Source organism: Odocoileus virginianus, chromosome 6, assembly GCF_023699985.2.
Source record: "Odocoileus virginianus isolate 20LAN1187 ecotype Illinois chromosome 6, Ovbor_1.2, whole genome shotgun sequence".
NCBI lineage: Eukaryota > Metazoa > Chordata > Mammalia > Artiodactyla > Cervidae > Odocoileus > Odocoileus virginianus.
The window spans coordinates 22,301,236-22,326,758 of record NC_069679.1 but is presented as its reverse complement, the minus strand read 5'-3'; the positions used below and the strand labels follow the sequence as shown (position 1 = coordinate 22,326,758).

General features: G+C 39.8%; 1 protein-coding gene across 7 annotated transcripts in view; it reads right to left on the bottom strand.

Moving 5' to 3' along the window:
- CDIN1 (CDAN1 interacting nuclease 1) overlaps positions 1 to 25,523 on the bottom strand; it is a 288,076-nt gene that overhangs the window by 62,067 nt on the left and 200,486 nt on the right. Inside the window, exon 12 of one of the 7 annotated variants that reach the window (XM_070468970.1) lies at positions 12,314 to 12,411. The exons of the other annotated variants lie outside the window; for them this stretch is intronic. Within the exon in view, the coding sequence (XP_070325071.1) occupies positions 12,314 to 12,411 (98 nt within the window). The remainder of the gene's footprint in view (positions 1 to 12,313; positions 12,412 to 25,523) is intronic. 7 annotated transcript variants of the gene reach the window in all.

Genomic DNA, 25,523 nt, shown 5'->3' with positions numbered 1-25,523 from the left:
AGGGAGGGAAAAAAAAAAGGCAATCTAACCAGTTATGGAAAAGAACTAAAGAATATATAGAGGTCGTAACAACAAGCCCAGTTTTTTAAAGATTTAATAAAACAAAAACACATATCACCAGCACTGAGAGAGTGAGAGCAGCCTGCTCTTTACCTGAATCATAAGCCAAAGGACACGAGGCATGGCGGCTCTTTACGAAAACGGCAATTTCTAGGCAAGTCAGGCTGGGGAACACCTCGATGACCAAGAAAGCAGACTTGTGTTTCACTTGTGAGGCAACAGATGAAATCAGCAACCAGAAAATGTTTTGCAAGATTGTGAATCTGGATTGCTTCCATGTCCCAGCTATTGTAAACACTGCTGCAATGAACACTGGGGTACACATGTCTCCTTCAATTCTGGTTTCCTCAGGGTGTATGCCCAGCAGTGGGATTGCTGGGTCATAGGGCAGTTCTATTCCCAGTTTTTTAGGGAATCTCCATATTGTTCTCCATAGTGGCTGTACCAATTTGCACTCCCACCAAGAGTGTAAGAGGGTTCCCTTTTCTCCACACCGTCTCCAGCCTTTATTGTTTGTAGACTTTTTGATGATGGCCATTCTGAGTGGTATGAGATGACACCTCATTGTGGTTTTGATTTGCATTTCTCTGATAGAGTGATGTTGAGCATCTTTTCATCAGCAGATGAATGGATAAGGAAGTTGTGGTACATATACACAATGGAGTATTACTCAGCTATAAAAAGGAGTGCATTTGAGTCAGTTCTAATGAGGTGGATGAACCTGGAGCCTATTATACAGAGTGAAATAAGTCAGAAAGAGAAAGACAAATACTGTATATTGAATATATATGGAATTTAGAAATATGGTGCTAATGATCTTACATGCAGGGAAGCAAAGGAGACACAGACATAAAGAACAGACTTTTGGATGCAGTGGGAGAAGGTGAGGGTGGAATGATTTGAAAGAATAGCACTGAAACATGTACATTACCATATGTAAAATAGGTGACCAGGGCAAGTTTGATGCACTGAGGCAGGGCACCCTGCTCTAGGACAACCCAGAGGGATGGAGTGGGGAGGGAGGTGGGAGGCGTGGTTCAGGATGGGGGACACATGTATACCTGTGGCTGATTCATGCTGATATACAGCAAAACCAATCATAATACTGTAAAGTAACTATCCTCCAATTAAATACATTAAACAAAAATAAATGGAAGACTGTGAATCTGAACGTTTCATGTAGTGGTTTGCTAGGAGGACTGTCTAAAGGTAGCAACACAGATATTTGAGCTACTTTTAGTATATATAGGAAATGACTCATAATAAGGCTCTACCACCTAAATCTTTGTTCCCTAGCTTCTGGGTGACATTATATTAACTTGCGTAATACCAGCTCTCTCGTGTGACTCAAAGCTCTGACAGTATATCTTAATTAATTAAAAACAAGGAAATACAATAACTTCCCTTTGTAAATAGAGATTGGCAGATGAAGGCTTTCAAATTATGTAGTCTTTGAATGACAAAAATAATGGGGACCACAGATGGTGACAAGTTAGGAAATTTAATGAGAAAACAAGATCTGGCCTTGTTCCCAACACCTTGAGTGCACTTCTGATGTTTCTCCAATAGCTCAGGATCCAGAGATTATCAGATGCTGGCAAGATAACCTTTCAGCAACTTATCCATTTATGAACAGGCTGACCATAGTAAGCAACCTTGTATGATCAATTCCTTGATTACTGGAACTTACAGAAGGGAGCATGTAGGCTGACAATTTGGAAAACCAAGCAACACATCTCTAGTGCTTCCGTCTGAAAAGGTGTAAAACGGAGAGAACGAAGACCTAGGAAATTTTTATGTCGGGCAAGTACTTGCTTAGGCACCTAGAGATTTCACCTTTTTTGATGTCTACTGGATAAGAATGACAAACACAACCTTTGTGACCAATAAAAATCAAAGAGATTTATTAACAGAATTCAAAAGAAAACAGAGTCCCTGAATATGAGCAAATGTGCAAAGCAAAGGGTTAATCTGCTACTAGGACTGCAGCCCTCCCTACCAGGCTGGAGATACTGGGTAATGGGATGTGTATGGATCTCCGAATTGACTGTGTAAACACATTTCAAGGTTGACTATAATTTGGAAGTTACTATTTTCATGGTCAAGTAATAAGATCAAAGCCTCCAAATGATTTTAAAAACTACTGTGGAGCATAGTGTGGAATGTGAGCGACTCTTGAACAAGTAATTTTGCCTGCAAATAAAATACTACCAAATTAGCAAAAATAACAAATACCTCTTGAATAAATGGGAGGTGAAAGTCAAGAGCCATGAAAGACCTCGAGGTTATGAAAATTAAAGCTCCTTACAAATAATGACAACTTTATAAATGCGTTTCTCTTGTTTCCTTCCATTTTAGAGTATTTAGAGAAATTAAGTAGGAGACTGGAATGAAAACTGGGTACCTTTTGTAGGTTTTGTATATATGCATCTCTCAGAGGTTATATGCTTCACCATTCATCTCTCTGCTGTATTGTGACACTTTTGAGGGCAAAGACCACGTTTCACTTACATTTGTATCCTCTAGACCTAGCACAGTACCTGGTACATGACAGATACCCTTGGACAAGATGGAGAATGCAGTGTTAGTAATAACAGGATCAGACAGCTTTTGCACTGGTTACTGGATCAGTGGCCACCCAGACATAGGCGATGGAAGGGCTCAGCCATTGCCATGGTTTGGTAATTTTATTAGTGACCAGGAAGAGCACCTCAATGGCATATTTACAGGTCATAGTGCTAGTCATAATAATAGTTACAACAATGTTAATTATTAACAATTTCATAGCACTGACTATGTGACAAACACTGTTCTAGGCACTTTACACGTGTGGATCCATTTAATTCTCAGGTCAGTTCCATGAGGGAGGAAGTTATTGTCCCCACTTTATAAGAAAAGAAACTGAGGCACATAGAAATTTAAGTATTTTGCCAGAGGTCATGCAGCTAAAAAGTAGAGGAATCTGCTTTGGAAGCCAGGACTGGCTGGAGGGTCTATGACTGTCTTGCTATGATGTAGTTAGTGATCAGTCTACTAAATATGATAACACAGTATTAGACTTCAACCAGAAAAAGAGCAGAGATGCTCAATGCACTGGTCAGACCACACCTAGATTGTTGTGGAGGGTTCTGGTGTCATAGTTTAAGGAGAATATCTCTAGTCTGGAACTGATCTGGAGAACTCTAGGATGAGTGAGGAAGCATTAGAGTAACAAAGTATATACGACTTGGAAATGGACACTTAAGGTGGTAATATGCTCACTCACGACCTTTAGGTTTTTACAGTGCTCTCGGGAGAAGGAACTGGATTCCTGCTGTAACTCTTGAGTACAGAAGTAGGGCAATGTTTGAAAGTAACCAAGAATCAGATTTTGATTCAACATGAAGAACAATCACTGAGTGAGTTGGCAAGTGGATCTTGCCTCAGTTAAACCTCCAGATGAGACCACAGACCCTGGGGCAATGCCTCGAGTGCAGCCCCTGAGAGAGGGCAAAGAGCATGACTCAGGAAAGCTACACCCATATTCCTGACCCACAGAAGAAGTCAGGTAACAAATGTGTGTTATTTTAAGTCATTTCGTTTGGGGCGGTTTTTTATATAGCAATAGATAACTAATAGATATACCTGCACCATAGACGTGAGTGTTCAAATACCATTCTTCAACATAAGCAGTATGGAGAGACCTGCTGTCTATAGGCTGGCTTTTGTCAGTTAAACTTGAACCTAGACTATACAGCAGAAGGAGTTACCGAATGAGATTATCAGTAAGTAGCAACTCTTTATCAAGGCAAATCTCAGAAACAAAGCAACTCTGTCCTATTACACTAACAGAGGTTTTGGGGTCCTGACTAACTATACCCCAATGCCCCTCCCTGCTGTGTATCTAGGATGCTGGGGTTTCCCAAAGTAGAGAAATCATACATAAAATGAAGAATTCTGCATCTTTCCCCCAGTTCTGTGGTTTTGGTGTTAAACTTGGCTATTGGGCTTCTGAAGCTGCTAAGAGAGGGTGGAGACAGGATTTGGGATGTTGATTATAGGCACAACTCTGCCAGTTGAGGTGACCGTTGACAACTAAGAAATAGACATTTTAAAAACCCCAGTTGGGGTAATCCAACCTTGTTGGGTGTTGGGGCAAATAGATTCTGTCAGTCTCAAAAGGTGCTGAGGACAATCCAGGAAAAACAAATGCTGGTTACATTTTGTTCAGTTAAAAAAGGCAGCTCAATCTGTAAGATATTTCTTAAAAAATTGTCAACAAAAATGTTTTAAAAATGGTATTTCAGAGAGTAAACTCTTAAGTTTTTTAGAAAAGTTTAGCTATCCTCAGATAATCTCTGAGGTTGTCAGATTATGAATGTTGGACAGAATACGGCACAAATTATATATTAAGTCTTCCAAAACTCTCTGAGAAACTCAGAGGCACAGACAGAAAATGTGGCCTCCCAAATTCAGGAAGGACTTGCTTATTTCTTTTAAACTATGTAAAAAAAATACTCTCTCTTCCTTGTCATGCCTCTGTGCTATCCTATAACCCATGAATTACGTGGATGGTAGTTTTACTTATGGAGAAAAGAGACTATTAACTTTCTATTATTAAGACTTCCTTGAAAGAGGACAGTGAAAAAGTTGGCTTAAAACTCAACATTCAGAAAACTAAGATCATGGCATCCGGTCCCATCACTTCATGGGAAGTGGTTGGGGAAACAATGGAAACAGTGAGAGACTTTTTTCTTGGGCTCCAGAATCACTACAGATGGTGACTGCAGCCATGAAATTAAAAGATGCTTGCTCCTTTGAAGAAAAGCTATGACCAACCTAGACAGCATATTAAAAAGCAGAGATATTACTTTGCCAACAAAGGTCTATCTAGTCAAAGTTATGGTTTTTCCAGTAGCCATGTATGGATGTGAGAGTTGGACTATAAAGAAAGCTGAGTGCCAAAGAATTTAGGCTTTTGAACTGTGGTGTTGGAGAAGACTCTTGAGAGTCCCTTGGACAGCAAGGAGATCCAACCAGTCCATCCTAAAGGAAATCAGTACTGAATATGCATTGGAAGGACTGATGCTGAAGCTGAAACTCCAATACTTTGGCCACCTGATGTGAAGAACTGACTCACTGGAAAAGACCCTGATGCTGGGAAAGATTGAAGGTTGGAGGAGAAGGGGACGGCAGAGGATGAGATGATTGGATGGCATCACCGACTCTATGAACATAAGTTTGAGTAAACTCCGGAGTTGGTGATGGACAGGGAGGCCTGGTGTGCTGCAGGACATGGTGTCGCAAAGAGTCGGACACGACTGAGTGACTGAACTGACTGACTGACTGAGGCACCCTCTTCAGAGGGGCTGAAATGAAATGTAAATGCAGGAATTGAGAGATTTCCAATCACATATTAGATATCATTTTGCTAAATTAGCCCCAATAGTCAACTTCCTGGTTAGCTTCCTAAAGCCCATTTAGCTTCTATTTCTCCACAGATTTCAGAGGGCCTGTGGCCAGACATTATGTCTATAAAGATGTTTTTTTAAATACAAATAAAATGATTCCAGTACGCAACAGCAAAGAGGTAACTAAAATTTATTGCATGCTTATTATGTGGCCGGCAGTGTTTCAAGTGCTTTTACATGTACAGGCTAATTTAATATGTGCAAGCCAGCCCCTTATATGAGAAGGAGTAGGCTCTGTGTGCTATGATTATCCCCGTTTCACAGATGAAAAGCTGAGGCACAGAAATGCTCAGAAATGTATCTCATATTTATGGAATTAACTTCGCTTATCAATGGTTTCAGCTCTAAGAAAAAATAACTATTAAAAAAAATCAACACACTTTTATACCTCTTTTCATAATATGAAGGTGAATGGTGGTGGGATTCATATTCTATTGTACAATTTGGCTCTCTACATAGAATAAGAGAAAATTCATGACACTGATCATATACCTCTTTTCTCAATGAGCTGTGTTACTATAATTACATTTAAAAAAGGATTCTAATGCATGAGGGTTCTGCAATATAAATCTGGTTCAAGTCAATAAAATAAACAATTTTCATCTGAAGGATGACAAGAGGACTATGGAATGATTTGATGATGTTAGTCAAGCCCTTGGTCATGAGAGTCTTCATCAAACAATAAAAACAAAACCTAGTTGAATTGATTCAAATCTTTGTTCTCAACCCAAACTTTTTCAATTCACAAGCAAATAGAAAACTCCTCTCCAAAAGAGGAATAGCAGAAAATCTTTTTTTTTTCCCTCCCCTTTCTTATTTTGAGTTGCTGTGTGGGGTCTGAAGTATCTTCCGAGGATGTGTGCAGACATGTGGCTGTTGGAAGTCAATTGTTTCACCATCAAAAAGACTTGCATGTGGTTTTTATGAAGAAGGCATTCTCAAACACACAGTCCAGGACGAAGGAGAAATATAAAACATCTTGTAATTGTTTTAAAATAAACTCTTACACTGTTTATTTAGTTTTAATCTGTGTGTTGTAGATTGGTTATGCACTTGTTAATCACTGTTGTATGTATCTCCAGACAGAGTTGTAAATAACTTTTCAGTCCAAGTGAAATATGCTTGCACATGTTTATATGCAAAGTATGTGCGTATTTATGCCTGTGTATAAATATGTGTACAATAATAATAGATTAGTGATCATGTAATACAGCGTCTTAAGGTTCTGGCACTACGGTCAATTTCACATACAAAGCAAATATTCTTTTTTTGGTAATATCTAGAGATGAAGTAAAAATATAAATTGATTGTTTCATTTGTTTTTTTTGGCTTGGCAACTCTGTGTTTGCAAATTGAAATGACTAAAGAAATAGAATCCTAGTTACGAATATTCTCACTGGGTTTATGGATCTTCATGATTAAAAATGCAAGTCTATATCTTTGTAACATCAACTTACTGTCTATAATCTTGAAAATAAAAATGGAAAATATGTGAGAAATACTGATTCATTTTTGGCCTTTATGCCACATAGAAAATAAACAGATAATATATTATTTTGAAGAAAATTTAAAATGTATGTAAATACACAACCACAACCACCTGAAATTCTCCTTGGTGTTTATATAACTCAGCGTTTTCATGTCTACATTAAATTGCCTGGAAAAGTGCTTAACTTCCACTTCACTTTGTCCTGTGTTGGGTATTCTTAGATGCTATACTAACAGTCTTTCCTGCCTATAGTAAATCTCTCTTCAAAAGAGAAAAACTGAGGTAGGTGGGAGAGAAAATAAAGGCAGAAGCTTTTTTATATTTAATACATTGTTTTTAATATCTGTTTTCTTGGAGAAACACTACCTCCTGGCAGTGGGGCAGGCTCTCTGCATTTGCCTATTAAGAATTTACTTGTAAGCCTGCATATCCATCCTGCATGGAGTCACAAAAGAAATGATCTTCCTCTCTCTAAGGTACTTTAATAACTCAAATTTTAATAATGTAGAACTGTTCATATTTAAGTGTAAAAATAAGTTATCAATTGAGTAATACAATAATAATAATTGAATAAATAAGATGCCAAAAGATTCAGAGTGCAAGAATAATTAGAACAATAACATGGTGTTCTAGAAGTCTTCATAGACAAGGTAAGTTCTCAGCTATGCTGCATTTATTCATATAATGGCCTTTTAATTTTCCCCATTAAATCCATTTTTTTGAGAGAAGAATGAAGATTGGGACTAGAGGTCCTGAGAAATAGAGAGGGATGGCAGAATCAAAAGCATATTGAGATTATTTTATTGTGAAACTGGAGAACGAGCTTAGGTATGATAGCCTTGTTTTTTGTTTCAAATGAGGATGTATGAAGTGGATAGTACAATGCTTCTCACTTTTTCTCCAATGGGATGGAAAGAAAAGAGAAACACCAAATGCAGTGAAAGAAACCAAACAACAAAAAAATCACAAAGTACCCAAGGTCATATTTGCTTTGAAAATACTTAAGTACTATCAGTGAGAGGACACTTCAGGGGACCTTGGGTGCAAATCATATCTATCGCTCTAGAATTTATACCCCAGCCTTCTTCCAAAAGTTGGGGTAGCTTACAAAATTGGTTGTGTGAATTATTACATGTTTTCTCAGTTATTTCCCCAGGGAAACATGCCAAAGGCAAACCCATCATTTCAGCTGATTTAGGGTTTGATGCCAGAGAATTTATAATTGATATGACAACCATAATGGAAAGTGATCATCATGCTGGCAACACATGCGGCTGACGGTGCAACAGTCCATTTTGGTATTTGCCAGTGAGTCAACCATAGATTGGCTCTGATAAATGTTGAGGTTATTTCTGAACTTTTTATTAACAACTTTCTGAATACTAGAAATCAGAAATTATAAAACAGAAAATATTTTTATCACAAAAATATTGCAAACTTTTTGCACATAGTCTTTTATTATTAGGCAGAGGCGGGAGGGGGCCTCTGTTTCCTCGGCTCAGTTCATGGAAGATCACAGGGTAACCCAGAGTTCAGTCAGACGTTTATCTCAAGACACAAAGAGATTTATGGGTTCTGGATATATATAAGTCTGCTTAAAATAAAAAAATTATCGGAATTTTCATCCTTGGCAAAGTCAAGTAACTAAAGGATTAAGGCTGATATATGTTTGCCCTATAAATCTATCGTTAACCAAATGTGACACAATGCTTCAGGTATGTCAGATCCCAACTTGCTCTAAATGTGTAGTTAAAATTTTCTTTTACTCATCATAAATACTTCATGATAAGGAAAGTCTCTCTGGCTAAACCATCACAGTCCTCAGAAGCAAACCTCTCAATTTTATAGATTCAAAAAGGCAAATGCTGGAAAGAGGAGAAAAAAAAAAAATGAGAAGGTAGAACCATCCAGGTCATTATGAAAAATGGCCTGATAAAGAAAAACAAACAAACAAAAAATAGTTCTCAGAAAAAAAAAGAGAATAATCCAGCATGGCAGTTACTAAACAAACACTTCTAGAATACAAAGTTCCGTGAGAACAGTTGCTATTTCAGAGGCAGGCAGGAGTCAACCTATGAATATTGGCTGAGCGGATACATGAATACATGAACGAATAACACTACAGAGCCCCTGCCTCGGGAGAAGCTGTGGATGCTACCACAGCAGAGACATCACTTTGCCGACAAAAGTCCATATAGTCAAAGCTATGGTTTTTCCAGTAGTCAGGTATGGATGTGAGAGTTGGACCATAAAGAAGGCTGAGCACTGAAGAACTGATGCTTTCAAACTGAAGTGCTGCAGAAGACTCTTGAGAGTCCCTTGGACAGCAAGGAAATCAAACCAGTCAATCCTAAAGGAAATTAACCCTGAATATTATTGAAAGGACTGATGCTGAAGCTGAAGCTCCAATACTTTGGCCACCTGATGTGAAGAGCTGACTCACTGGAAAAGACCCCGATGCTGGGAAAGATTGAGGGCAGGAGAAGACAGGGGCGACAGAGAATGAGATGGTTAGATGGCATCATTGAATGAATGGACATGAATTTGAGAAAACTCAGGGAGATAGCAAACGACAGGGAAGCCTGGCATGTTGCAGTCCATGGGGTCGCAAAGAGTCAGACACGACTGAACAACAACATTTGGGGGAAAATATCTTTTGCTGATACTCTCCACCATGGAGGGAAGAAAAATCATTTTTAAACATGAGAAAATGAGCCTTAAAAACATGCCTGAGTTGCACATTCTGAAGAGCTAGCTCCCAGAGGGGCTATTAGGAATCCCTGCTTTCCAGGTTGCTATGGAGGAGACGATGCTGAGGCTTAAACCTGGTAGAAAACAGAAGTACTAATCCCTGGAAGGGCCACTCCTGGTGGTTGAGGTGGTGACTGTAAGGTGGGTGGGAACTGACTGCTAAGAAGAAAAACTAAGCACTTGGGAACCAATCGCTGCACACAGGTGGCTCTGGCTTCCTTGAAATACAATCAATTCAGGTAGGCTTTTGTTTACAGTAGCTTTTATCTAGAAGATAAGGTTGTAAAAACATCAATCAAAATGAAGTACTACTGTTCCTGGCCATATCTCAGCAGGTTCATCTGTTTTATTTCTGCCTCCCTTTCCAAATTCCTTAAGGTGTTTAAGATGAGTGAAGAGATATCAAGCTATGAAAGTGAACTGTATTTGTGTAGGACACGTGGATTTGCACTCTGCGAACCACAAGTGCCATGGCTATGGTGACTGTAGAATTTTCAGGTTCAGGCGGAGTCCATATTCCTATTGCTTTACTTTCAAGTAATACGTAAACTTTAAAAAACAATCTTTACACATTTTCAGCAGTGCTCCTTTAAGAAAAATGAGGATCTGGTGGCTTCTATACACTGGGTTAAGGCTTTTAGTTTATTTCTATCCTTTCCCCCAAAAAGTTATCATAAAATAGAAAATTAGAAACAGAAAATTGAGCTTGGGAAACAAAGAATGCATTTTATGGTTAAACTGAACTTCGAAGGTCAACTGTATAGTTAACAAAATTTTAAATTTAAGCCCATAAGTATCCTACTTGATTTTATCTTTAACTGTATTACTAATTTAACGTCAGATCCACCGAGGCAGGGACTTTTCCAAGTGAGAAGGGAAACTGTGCTGAAGGAGTGAAAAGGCACGCTGGCCCAACTCCAGAAGACAGTTTCCAACAGGGCGGGGAGGTGGGCAGGAGACACCGGACTGCACAGAGCAGACCGACGCACAGGAGGCGAGCTGAACCGAAGTCACCTGGAAATAGACCTTAAATCTAGACACAGCCAGCAGGCTTCCCCGGGCTGGAGGCAGGTCGTGCTGAAGGTCTGCATGGTGGAAAATATCTTATCTGTCTTTCTGAAGGTTTTGAGTCATTCTACAGGGCTGGGCTTTGTGAATCATTCTTCTGATTGATCTCCTTTTAAATACATCTAGAGGAAGGCATTCTAGTAAACGTGAGGCCCAGTGGTTAACCCATTTCAGATTCAAGTCACCTAGATTCAAAGAATACTTGATACAATTCCTGTCTTCCAGGGCCTTTTAGGAGTAAGGGGGACAAGTAGGTTAAAAGGCAGTGGTGTTGGAGAAGGCTCTTTAGAGTCACTTGGACTGCAAGGAGATCAAACCAGTCAATCCTAAAGGAAATCAGTCCTGAACATTCATTGGAAAGACTGACGTTGAAGCTTTGGCCACCTGATGCGAAGAGCCAACTCATTAGAAAAGACCCTGATGCTGGGAAAGATTGAAGGCAGGAGGAGAAGGGGACGACAGAGGATGAGATGGTTGGATGGCATCACTGACTCAACGGACATGAGTTTGGGCAAGCTCCAGGAGACGGTGGAGGGAGGGAAGCCTGGCATGCTGCAGTTGCAAAGAGTCGGACATGACTGAGCATCTGAACAACAGAGACCGATCTGGAGGACAGGCTGTGGGAGAACCGTGCAGAAGGCCCTGCGGTGGCCCTGAGGAGGGGAGGCAAGGCTCTGAGCAGAAGTAAGGTCACCTTGGAGTCTTGAGGTCATGTTTGCTCAGTGGTAAGACAGGGAGGGTGCTTCTGGTGGAAGGAGAGGCACAGACACGGTGATGAGCAAAAGTCTGAGGGCATCAGGGGCAGCTCAGAAAAGTTCAGAATCAACAAAGATCGTGGGCCTGGCAGAAGACACAGTTGGAAAAGTGGGGTGGGAGTGAGGCTGCTGAGGGCCAAAGGGGTGGTATACAGTGGAGGGCCCTTTCCTCTGGATCCCATGGAGCAGGCACACCAGCCCTTTGCCCCAGGCTAATCCTCTTTTATGAAACCCAAATACCCGGGGCCATGTTTCTGTATGGAATTTGTAAGCTAAATATTTACTTTGTGTGGGGCCAAAGTATCTACTACAGCTCACTTATTTGGGGGTAAACACATTAGAGAAAAGTATACATTAAAACAAATCTCTCTCCCTCCCCCCATTTCCACTACATACAGAAAAAAGACTGCCATTCAAAAAAAAAAAAAAAAAAACAGCAAAAACAAGAAACTGAAAGCTATATTGAGGGCTCAGCTTTCCACTGTCGCTGGGACAAAGTACATGTATATAAACAGTCACAGCCCAGCTCCACGGGGGTCCCTCCAGCTTGTATTCTTTGAGAGGTCTGCGGGCAGGAGGTGACTGGCCAACAGTTTCCTTAGTGAATTACACAGCAACCTTATTGAACTTAACAGGAGTCATTAGCTACATTTTATGAAGATAAGGACTTCCAGGAGTGAGTTCTCCTCTGGTTGTTTTTTGATTAAAAGCAAGACAAGAGAGAGAGAGCTCCGCCAAACCTGCAGTTTTACTTGACAAACTCCGCGGCTCTGAGTTGGCCCCAGGAAGGCCACTAGGGCTGGTGCTGTGGTTTGACTCCATTCGAGTTGAAAGCAATCTGTCAGTGTGGAGAGGAGTTACAGAGGTTATTTTAAACATTTAGTTCAGCTTTTGACTGTCTTCTTTTAGAGGCATTCCTGGCTGCAAACTACCTCATCCTGGGTGACATAAGACAAGCTATTGAATGAGGTTAGACTGAGGTCCCCACAGTCAGAGAGCTGGTCCATCCATGTTACCATTAGCTGATTAATAGGTGTTTATTTTTAGGGCTTGAACTAACAGGCCATGCTAAGGCCAATGCAAGATGATATTTGAAGTAATCTGAGTGCCTCATGCTTGCCAAAGACCTTACTTTTTTTGTGTGGTTGTTGATGTAGCTGAAGTCCTTGTCTGACCAGTAACATTTAATGTCAAAGACAGAGAAAACTCTACCCCCACTCCATTATAAAGAAGGCCAAGAATAGATCCATTATCACTATTTAAAAAAAAATATTTGTTGAAGGAAAAGGGAAGACAAATATGACCTACTAGTTATGGCAGCTGGTTAAGTCCAAATTCTCATCCAATAGTAAATAATGAAAATGCTTAATATTAGGTCTGATGCCTTGCACAAACAATACCTAGGCTTACCATTTATTTTTCAATATTATGACTGCAGACATATGTCATTATAAAACATATAAAATATTTCATTATAAAACTTGCTTCATTTATGGAATTTATTTTGATTTATGAAATTTATGATTTTAAAGGATTCAGAAGCAAAATGACAAAATGAACTGGTTTCTCATTGCCAAACTCTAAGTTTGAGAGCTGTTACAATTAAATATTTATTTCTGTTTAATGTTTACCTCCCTTATAGACATATATTCCATAAAAGCAGTGTCCTGTCTACTTTACCATTACTTGGCATCTGGTGGTACAAGGCACGTGTGTGTGTGTGTGTGTTTATGTGTGTGTTCTCTGTTGTGTCTGACCCTTTGTGGCCCCATGGACTGTAGGCTGCCAGGCTCCTCTGTCCATGGAATTTTCCAGGCAAGAATACTAGAGTGGGTTGCCATTCCCTATTCCAGGGGATCTTCCCGACCCAGGGACTAAACCCAGGTCTCTTGAATTGTAGGTAGATTCTTTACCACCTGAGCCTCTAAGGAAGGCCCTCCTTACCTTTTGGGTGAATACAAATCCACTTCTAGCCATACTTGTGAGTGATAACAGCTCTGGGAAAGAGGTATTTAGAATGTAAGACCGGGAAAGATTGCTGGCAACAGTCCTGATTACTGCCAAAGTCTGTGCTTGAGACTGAAGAGCAAGGGGCAGTTGTATTTGAACTTCACAGAAAGACATGGAAGATCTTAAGAGTCCCAAAGTCCCGTCTGTAAAGCTGTTATGTCCCTAATCAGATCAGCTAGGCTCCTAACAGGGACACAAATGGCAATTTACCACCACGATTTCCACAGGGAAGCAACCCCTGTGTTTTCTGTCTATTTTCATGATCTGTCCAACACAGATCAATCACTCAGAGATCCTGACACATTGATAACACCCTTCAGGCTTATTTACAGACCAAGCACTGGCCTTACAGAACAGATTACAGTCACCATTTGAAATAATTCTTTGATCTCACCCAAGATTATACACTGGTTCTAGACTGGATCTGTCTCTGGTAGGACTAATAGTCCCCACGTCATATGCTGAAAACTCTTCACTATAATAACCGCAGGTGGTCAGATACTGCTCTCAAGCTCTCCAGCACAAGATAGGACATGTCAGAAGAAGATGGAAAGAACTTTCACAAGAAAGAAGAATATCACATTTGGGGCATAATTTTAAGAGGAAGCCTAATGTTAGACTCTTAGTGTGAAATACAGACTTTGTTTTAACTGAGAGATCATTAACAAAAGAGGTTTGTTCTCTGATTGAATCTCGCTTATTTGTTAGAATTAATGCCATTCATCCTGCAAGTATATTATACTGTAATATTTTAACAGCAAATGTTCTCATTTTGCCTCTTCATTTTGCTTAGATTTACCACTTACAAATTTTAAACACATACCACAACAAGCAGAAAAGTTCACAGAAGATTTAGATAACCTCAGATACGCAGATGACACCACTCTTATGACAGAAAGAGGAACTAAAGAGCCTCTTGATGAAGGTGAAAGAAGAGAGTGAAAAAGCTGGCATAAAACTTAACACTCAAAAAACTAAGATCATGGGATCCAGTCCCATTATGTCATGGCAAATAGATGGGGAAACAACGGAAACAGTGACAGACTTTATTTTCTTGGGTTTCAAAATCACTGCAGATGGTGAATGCAGCCATGAAATTAAAATATGCCTGTTCCTTGGAAGAAAAGCTACGACAAACCTAGACAGTGTATTAAAAAGCAGAGACATTACTTTTCCAACAAAGGTTCATATAGTCAAAGCTATTGTTTTTCCAGTCCTCAGGTACGGATATGAGAGTTGGACCATAAAGAGGCTGAGGGCTGAAGAATTGATGCTTTTGAACTGAGAAAAGAAGAGAAGCGAAAGGCAAAGAAGAAAAGGAAAGACAATACCCATCTGAATTCAGAGGTCCAAAGAACAGCAAGGAGAGATAACAAAGCCTTCCTCAGTGATCAGTGCAAAGAAATAGAGGAAAACAACAGAATGGGAAAGACTAGAGATCTCGTCAAGAAAATTAGAGATACCAAGGGAATATTTCATGCAAAGATGGGCACAATAAAGGACAGAAGTGGTATGGACTTAACAGAAGCAGAAGATATTAAGAAGAGGTGGCAAGAATACACCGAAGACTATACAAAAAAGATCGTCATGACCCAGATAACCACGATGGTGTGATCACTCACCTAGAGCCAGACATCCTGGAATGTGAAATCAAGTGGGCTTTAGGAAGCATCACTATGAACAAAGCTAGTGGAGGTGATGGAATTCCAGTTGAGCTATTTCAAATCTAAAAGATGATGCTGTTAAAGTGCTGTACTCAATATGCCAGAAAATTTGGAAAACTCAGCAGTGGCCACAGGACTGGAAAAAGGTCAGTTTTCATTCCAATCCCAAAGAAAGGCAATGCCAAAGAATGCTCAAACTACCACACAATTGCACTCATCTTACACACTAACAAAATAATGCTCAAAATTCTCCAAGCCAGGCTTCAACAGTTATGTGAACCGTGAACTTCCAGATGTTCAAGCTGGATTTAGAAAAGGCAGAGGAACCAGAGATCAAATTGCCAACATCCGTTGGATCATCAAAAAAGCAAGAGAGTTCCAGAGAAACATCTACTTCTGCTTTATTATTATGCCAAATCCTTTGACTATGTGGATCACAACAAACTGTGGAAAATTCTTAAAGAGATGGGAATACCAGACCACCTGACCTGCCTTCTGAGAAATCTATATGCAGGTCAAGAAGCAACAGTTAGAACTGGACATGGAACAATAGACTGGTTCCAAATCAGGAGAAGGTGTACATCAAGGCTGTATATTGTCACCCTGCTTATTTAACTTATATGCAGAGTACATCATGAGAAATGCAGGCTGGATTAAGCACAAGCTGGAATCAAGATTGCTGGGAGAAATATCAATAACCTCAGATATGCAAAGACACCACCCTTATGGCAGAAAGCGAAGAAGAACTAAAGAGCCTCTTGATGAAAGGGAAAGAGGAGAGTGAAAAAGTTGGCTTAAAATTCAACATTCAGAAAACTAAGATCATGGCATCTGGTCCCATCGCTTCATGGCAAGTAGATGAGGAAACAATGGAAACAGTGAGAGACTTTTTTCTTGGGCTCCAAAATCACTGCAGATGGTGACTGCAGCCATGAAATTAAAAGACGCTTGCCCCTTTGAAGAAAAGTTATGATCAACCTAGACAGCATATTAAAAAGCAGAGACATTACTTTGCCAACAAAGGTCCATCTAGTCAAAGCTGTGGTTCTTCCAGTGGTCATGTATGAATGTGAGAGTTGGACTATGAAGAAAGCTGAGTGCCAAAGAATTGAGGCTTTTGAACTGTGGTGTTGGAGAAGACTCTTGAGAGTCCCTTGGACAGCAAGGAGATCCAACCAATCCATCTTAAAGGAAATCAGTCCTGAATATTCATTGGAAGGATTGATGCTGAAGCTGAAACTTTAATACTTTGGCCACCTGATGCAAAGAACTGGCTCATGTGAAAAGACCCTGATGCTGGGAAAGATTGAAGGTTGGAGGAGAAGGGGACGGCAGAGGATGAGATGGTTGGATGGCATCACCAACTTGATGAACTTGAGTTTGAGTAAACTCCGGGAGTTGGTGATGGACAGGGAAGCTTGCCGAGCTGCAGTCCATGGCCTCTCAAAGAGTCGGGCATGACTGAGTGACTGAACTGAACTGAAAGTATTGAACATCAGCTCAAGAAAATGGTTTGCAATTTTGTTTGTCAGTAGGGTCAATTACTTTGGGTAACAGTATATAAACTACCCAAAGTTAAATGATAGTAATTGTTTAAGGCCTTGAGGCACTGGGGACAGTCAGTCTAGAGGACAGTTCAGTCTTTTCTGTCTTTTTATTTTAGGAAACAGGAGGAAAAGCAGATTGCTTTATTTCACTAATAAGGCTTAAAGGAGGAGAAATCTTGATTAAAGGAACAAATAACTAAGCTGTGAAGACACTCCCCCCCACCTTTCTTTTTCCAGGCATGAGGAAATAGCATCAATTTACATTTACAAGTGCTTTATGGGAGACCTGGGTTCAATCCCTGGGTCAGGAAGATCCCCTGGAAAAGGAAGTGGCAACCCACTCCAGTGCTCTTGCCTGGAAAATCCCATGAATGGAGGAGCCTGGTAGGCTACAGTCGACGGGGTCGCAAAGAGTTGGACACAACTGAGCGACTTCACTTCACTTATGCTTTTAAGGAAATGCTGATTAGGAGGATGTTGTATTTAGGGAAGCTGAGTGAGTCCTCAGAAGCTTATTGGAAGACACTGACCTTAGGACTGAGATCTGCTGACTTGGAATCCAGGGATGACAGAGGGAACTTGGAAAGTTCTGTTGAACCATTTTACCCTATGTTCCCTCTTACATTTATTACTCTTCCAGCTGGGTTAGAATAAAATGTGAATCTTTACAGTTTACATCTTATCTTGTGTAGAGAGATCAAAGGATTCATTATTATTATTCAGAGAGTATTTAAATGTTATGAATTTGATATGATTGCTAAGCACTATTAAAATACATTTAAGTAATAATTTTGTTTTGAGACTAATTGAGATATTTTACATTTGATGTCATCACTTCTGACAAGTTACTTCTCACGTTGTACACACAGGCAAACCTTTCAATTCTATAAAATGGGATTTTTGTCAGGCATCCTAAAACATTGGAAGGTAACATTAATTTTTATCTGTCAGGATGTGCTAATTAGAGTTTTAAAAATTAAAACAAATCATGACTGATTTCAAGCTACTCATTTGGTTTTTTTAAAAATATAATTATCTTTAAAATAAATGTTTTTAATTGAAGGATAATTGCTTTAGAGAACTTTGTGGTTTTGTCATACATCAACAAGAACTATATTTCTTTTTAAATGTGAGTATGTTACCTTTTAGGTAAGTAAAAATATATTGGCCTTATTCCAATTTTACAACTGTAAATTGCATAATTCCTATCAAAAAGTATAAATATAATCACCTTCCTATTTAAAAGAAATATCAAATAAATTGTACACATTACCTGATTTTAGTCTTTGGCTGTGATTCCTATAGCTATATATTAGGAATGAAATTAAAACACAAGGACTCGTAATATTTTTCATTACAGATAGAAGTCAGTTCTTACGTGACAAAACTGATTATACTACAATTAATCTGCTTCAGAATTAATAAAATGCATAAATGTGTATATAATCACAATATTATTATGATTAAGAACATATCAACTTATTTAATATTAATTAACTTAATAGATTTTGGGAAGTTAAATATATAATAATCTTAGGATAGTTCTGGATCTAATGAGAGAGGATATTTAAATAACAAAAGACTAAGTAACTTTAAATGTTATGTACAAGTGATTATAGGGAGGTTAATGATAAGGGGCTTAGAAGGTAAAAATATCTAGTATCCTTGCTGATGGAAATGAAAATGTGAGTTCAGAATATGAAAGTAGAGTTACTAATTACTGCGCTGTAATTTCTGAAAAGCGATCCCAGTTCAACGGTGTTGAGGGGGAGGTAGAGAAATGACAGGGAGATTTCACTAAAGAGCTGAAATTTCTACTTGGTTTTGAAGGCTGAGAGAAGAATGTGAGATTGAGAAGGAAGGGTGTGGACAGGGCAAGGATAAGAACGCAAGCATCTGTGTCTGGTACAAAGGATCCTCCCTAGGAGTCAGTTTGAAAATCAGTGCAGTAGGCAATTAAAAGAATGGAACTGAAGGACAAGATCTAAATGGATGGTACAACTTTGGAAGACAGACATGCAGACAAGATTTGGCTCAGCGAGTGGAAAGAGAGGGGGTTTGAAGATGGAAATGGGGGACTGAGAATGTCAGGAGCTGTGGAGGAAGGGGAACCAGCCAAGAAGGTTGTGCAGATCCTGTTAGAGAGGCGCTAACAGGGTAGAAGGAGAATCAGCGAAGTGTGGGATCAGAAAGTCAAGGGTGGGCTTAACAGTGTTAAAGAGAGAAAAGTGGTCAGGGTGTGCACCTGTGCTGCGTCTGCGGAGCAACTGCTATGCACCAGCTGCGGCTGAAAGACGGCAGAAACGCGGGCAAGTAGAGACCCCAAGTGCAGACGAGAGACAGTGGGAGGGGACCGAGAGCAGGGGAGGGGCAGGGTGGGTGGCAGGTAATGTACCAGTGGCTGATATGAAAAGTAAAAGTTGCTCAGTAGTGTCCCATTCTTTGTGACTGTATGGTGGGTCCATGGAATTCTCCAGGCAAGAATACTAGAATGGGCAGCACTGCAGGGAGATTCTTTACCATCTGAGACACCAGGGAAGCCCAAGTGGCTTATATACTGGGGTCTAACAGGATCTCCTGGGCTTCCCCGGTGGCTCAGGAGTAAAGAATCCACCTGCAATGCAGGAGACACAGGAGACGTGGGTTTGATCCCCTGGGACAGGAAGATCATCTGGAGGAGGGCATGGCAACCTACTCCAGTATTCTTGCCTGGAGAATCCCATGGACAGAGGAGCCTGGTGGACCGCAGTCTACAGGGTCACAAAGGGTCAGACGTGACTGAAGTGAGCACACACACACTAGGATCTCATATACACAAAACACTGACCTTCTGGGAGCTGTGACCATAAACCGAGTCAGAAAGACACAGACAAAAAGATTTGAATACTGATAGAATAAAAATGAAGGGCTGTCACAATGAGATGGTGGGTCTACCAAGGAAGAGTGTATCAAATACACAGCAGACAAATTCTACAACTTTGAAATGTGTATACATCTAGCACAGTTTCAGAAATATTACAGTTTATAAAAATAATTTTAAAAAAGATGAGTAGTAGCAGTGTTAAGCAGAGTTAGGAGTAGATAAAGAATGTCACCCAGTCTGTACCATTCATTCACACAGGACTGAGAACTTAGATTTTAACTAAAGGAATAAAAAGTTACTTTAAAAATATGTATTTCTGGCTTTGTTGCCTTGAACTCAAATTAAAAATGAAATGAATTTTATATTAAGGACATGCATGCTAATTTGGAAATATTCCTTATTTGTTTCTTTTTAATGTTCTCTTATTTGATGAACATTGTCAGAATTTTAACTCTGGAATCTATGGGAAGTTAGGATTAATAGACTGTGTGTGTGTGTGCATGCTTAGTCCTTCAGTTATATCTGACTCTTTGCAACCCCCTGGACTGTAGCCCGACAGGTTCCTCTGTCCATGGGATTCTCCAGGCAAGAATACTGGAATGGGTTGCCATGCCTTCCGCCAGGAGATCTTCCTGACCCAGGGATTGAACCCAGTCTTCTGCGTCTCCTGCGTTGGCAGGTAGATTCTTTACCACTGCGCCACCTGAGAAGCCCAATAAGCTTTGCATTAGATCAAAATATGTTATAATCCCCATGTCTAGTGTAACTTGTTGATCTCAATTTAAGGAAGTTTTAGGTAGAATTATTAAAATATTAGCCAATACTATAAAAGGTCTTTCAGGTGTTTGTGCAACCACTATGAGCAGTATGGATTCAGCTGTTTCCTTGGTATAAAAGTGAGTCAAACTAACAAATGGAGGGTTAAATTAAACTTTGGGAAAGCAGTTTCTCAGTTATAATAAATCCTGGGTTCAAGAATTATTACTGATTCTTTCTGCAAAAAGTATTTGAGCTCCTGCGAGGTGCTTGACTTCCAATTAGTTATCTGTACACAGTAACGGGAACAGTTTCATACAGAAAGTCACAGGAGAGACAGTTATCAAACTACAATGTGCAAAAAGCCCAATCACCAAGTCCAATCACCAGCTCAGGCTAAGATCAGTGACTCTTCTTTGAACTCAAGTATATATATGTGTGTATATCCTGAGGTGTATACACACATACACACACACACACACACACACACACATATGCACATCAGTGTCACTTGCATTCACCTGCCTCACAGGTGTTCTGGGCTAAGTTCCCCCTTCTATAATGGCTGCTCAATTGAGTAATTACTCAGTTACTCTAATGGGTTAGTAAGTCACGCACTCTCAAAATATTAATGGTCATTCAGCTTTTTTCAGATGAACAACTGAAGCCTAGTTAGTTCAAGTATATGGCCCATCAAACTCTTCTCTTTAGTTAATAGCAGGATCCAGAAGAACATCAGAAAAATTACTGAAATTAGTGGTCATCACTCCCCAGTACCTCTTTTTGGCAAAATTGTTACAGTTATAATTTTGTTATGTTGGAAGCCCAAGTATATGAGAACAGCCTGAGCTGTTCTGTGATTGACTTAATGGGTATTTCCCTTTGGCTGGATCAATGACCTGGAACTTGCTCCATGTAATGTTAATCATTCAATCCAGTCTCAGAAGTATACAAAGGAAAGAATCACAGAGGTCCCTTTTGGTGAATATGTGCAAGCGAACTAGACTTCACAGGATGGTACTCTGACATCTGGACTCAATCCTATAGATTATTCAGAAAGATAACCCAATCTCCTTACAGTCCAAATAAAACAGCACTTAGCAGTACTTGCTGGTTTCACTTGGGTGAGAAGTCACCCACTTGCAGTACCAAGAAAGAAGCATGGAACTATCTCGAAAATGATGTCTACAGGAACTCCAGCCTATTTCTACAAGAGTCGCCATGGTACAACAATTATGTTTATGGGACTGCAGGGAAAAACAGCAGAGGGGAGGAGAGATACCCAGTATGTGAAGAAATTGAGAAACGAAGGAGGGATTTACTTACCAAACAGAACCAAAGGGAAAGAGCTGAGACTGGATAACTCAAGATTTAAGCATTGTTTAAGATGAGATCCAGCCAAATTCCAACAATAACAAACCTCATGAGAGACTGGGATTTTAGCCACAGAATGAGGTTCTTTTTCACTGCTGGAAAGTAAATATAATAAGAGCAACAGGAAACTTCAGAGCAGACATGCTGCTGCTGCTGCTGCGAAGTCACTTCAGTCGTGTCCGACTCTGTGCGACCCCATAGACGGCAGCCCACCAGGCTCCCCCATCCCTGGGATTCTCCAGGCAAGGACACTGGGGTGGGTTGCCATTTCCTTCTCCAATGCAAGAAAGTGAAAAGTGCAAGTGAAGTCGCCCAGTCCTATCCGACTCTTCACGACCCCATGGACTGCAGCCTCCCAGGCTCCTCCGTCCATGGGATTTTCCAGGCAAGAGCACTGGAGTGGGTTGCCATTGCCTTCTCCATAGAGCAGACATAGTCTTAAGCATATAAGGGCACCAAGACCAGTGTTCATTGAACCTTGCAGTGATTGTTGCATCTAAGGAACATGGCAAGAAATTTACATGTGAAGCTCTTCACAGCTGCTTTAAGTAAGTACTGCTTGCTAGACTCTGATTTTTTCCCCCTGAAATAACTGACTTAACTGCCTAGATGTCCAAGTTCTCTACCACCACACACAGAGCTACCATGATCATCCTCCACTGGGCCGCCTCAGCCACCACTTCCACCCCCCTCCCCAGGCTACACTGAGCTCTCCGCTAAGCACCAGGCATTCTGCCAGGCACTTTGCATACTTGATCTCAAATCTTTGAGAGTTATTTTTAATTCACATTTTCCAGCAAATTCCAACTTATATTTCCCAAGTGCTCACTATATGTCCTTGTGAATCAGGGCTCCAAGGCTCCAGCTCCATTTGGCTCCTAAGTCTATGCCTTGTTTAAACAAGTCGCTCTGGTTTCATCATGCAACAATTTTAAAATAATGAACACTTTGAGGTTTACTAAGTGAGAAAGGTTGCCACTAGCTAATTGGGAGAAAGATACCAATAAGGCATTTCCATTTTGACAAAAACGCCTAAATATTGGACCCCTGGCATATATGAATTTAATCTGAGACTTTTAGGGGAGAATTAGATAATGTACAAATTATACAGTGGAACTTGCAAGAAAAAAAAAACAACAACTTTAGAACAGTACTGAAAAAAAAAAAAGGTTTCCCCAGTCCCAACATATGTTTTTACACAAATCTGCATGCTCCAATTAATCTGCTGAACTGCTGGTGTGCGGCTGGACCGCCTTAATCATCTTTGTAAGTACAATGTGCAATTTGTGGTCTGATTTCTAGCAAGAAAAGTGCACCTAATTTTGGCTCGCCCCATACTTAAACCTATTTTAGAAAATTAGAATTTAACCATAGCTTTACACAGTCTTAAAAAGAAAAACTGTACGCAGCTGCTGACAGGTCATTGATGTTGTAATACTCTGAGTACCCGAGGAGAGATTTTATAGTATTATCCCAATGAATGGCATAAAAGAGACTTGGATTTTAAAAATTCATCTCTACTTGTCAAACATTATTAGGAAAGGAAGAAAAAAAATGGAGATTTCTTGGGATGATCTGACATAGCAGCATGTTTTTCTGGTCCACCACGTCTGGCTGGCAGAACTCTTTTCTTTTCTAGTGAAATAAACAACTGTTTAGTACAATGCTATGTTTGGAACAAGGCAAGTTTTATTTTCTTTTTTAAGCCCTTGGCTCAAGAGAATAGTCTTATGGGAAATGGCTATTGTGTTTACTGTTGTTTGATGATGAAATGTCATCTGACTAAAATACTTATGAAATAAATTATTCCATTCAATAAAGCCATCAATAGTTCGGCTGGTTTAAAAATGCAATTTGCATTATAATGCATCGAGAAATCCCTGATGAAAAACTCTTACATACATTCGTTCATATCAACACGCTCACAATCGTGCTTGCTCATGCTCGCTCTCTTTCTCTCTCTCCTGGTTTGAAAGAGTTGTTTACAACTTAAAATACCACAAAAATTTAAAATCTGAAAATGCTACTAGCATTTCACAGCTTAGTACAGAATCATCTTAAAACAAGAACCAATATGTTGAATGATTAGTTCACTTTGAGAGTGATGATTGACTAGAAGTGAATAAGTGGTATTAAGATGTAGCTTATATTCATTTTCTTGTAAAAGGTAAATGGTTGTTAATGGCTACATCATCATATTTTTGCTGACCTAACAGAATAACCCCACCCACCCACTTTTGGGAGGCCAGCCTCTCCTTGGATAGTTTGTTTTTGCCATACCACTAACTTTTTACTGTGGTGTCTAATCCTTATATGTATTTGACTTATAAATTACGGGGAATGAGAATTACTTTTATTTTGGGAATTTTTCAATGTCCCTTAAGATCATTGGAGACAACCTTGAAAATCCAGGGCTGGTAATTATTGGCCTTGTGAAAGAAAACCAGCTCCTATTTCTTAATTAGTCTGGTTTTGATCAATGACTACTGGAAGAGGAACTGTTGAAGGAAAAACTATGCATCCTGGCCAATACTCTGCTAACTCAAACTGAAAATATTTTCCTCCAAGGAGAAAACCTTGGAGGAAATAAGCCATTTCTCTAAAGAGGAATGCCTCCAAGATGTTGTCTGGAACATGAATGACATTGAGTATGCTCTCTCCTTCATTGAGTAAAATGTTCTGGGAGTAAGGGCTATACTGGTTCCTGACAATGCCTGATATCTCTGTGACACCAGGGATCTTAGGCGTCCCCATGTTCCAAGGGCCAGCATACAGCCTAGCACACAGTCTGATGCCCAATAAGTGTTCATGGGTTAAAGATGCAAAGGAGTAACTGACTTCAGTAAAACCACTGAGCTGATAACCCAGACTACAGGTCTGTCCAACAGGCCAGTATTCCCAATCTCATTGTGGCATCATGGCTCTTGGCCTCTAGGCTACATTCTTGAATGTGTAGTTCAGCTTCTACCTGAACTTTAATAGGGCTGAAATGAATATTTGTGCTAAATCTCTTATTACTGTTTTATTTTCAGTCATGCAAGAACATGTTTTAGCAGTTTGGAAAGGAATGGACTCAAGATGCAAAATGGGTACCTGCTATTTCTTTGAATATGTTTGCCATGAACTAATTTTCCAGTCTATACGATAGGAAAAGCAGTGGGACTCCAAGCTTGACCCTGACTAATTGACTGTGTGACCTTGAGAGAGTCCTAGAGACTTTCTCATCTCATCTGTAAATGAGAAGGTTGTACTAGATGATCTCTCAGGTCCCTCTTGGCCCTATTATTTTTAAAATTCTATTACTATTATTATTTATATTTGCAAAAGTGAGTGTGAGAGCATGATTTCTAAACAAAAACCAAAAAAGGAATCTAAAAAGATGGTGTCACTGCTCACTCAAAAAGAGGAATGTGAACTCCCAGTTGTAACATATATCCAAGTCCAATGGAATACATTCACAGAATTAACTAGATTACCCCTTCCTATTCCTATCTAAGATGCTAAAATCAATATGTGAAGGACATGAGGAAATTGTTTATTTACCTTGTAATTAGTTAACAATCTTTACTGTCAAGCTGAATCTGGAGGTTTGCACTCATTGGGTAGCATGGGTTTCAGGGAGTCTGAATCTTCTGAAGCTACAATTGACCCTATGTATCCATGGGCCATGGTTCCAGGACCTGCCACAGATACCAAAATCTGTGATGTTCAAGTCTCATAGTCTGCCCTCCTTATC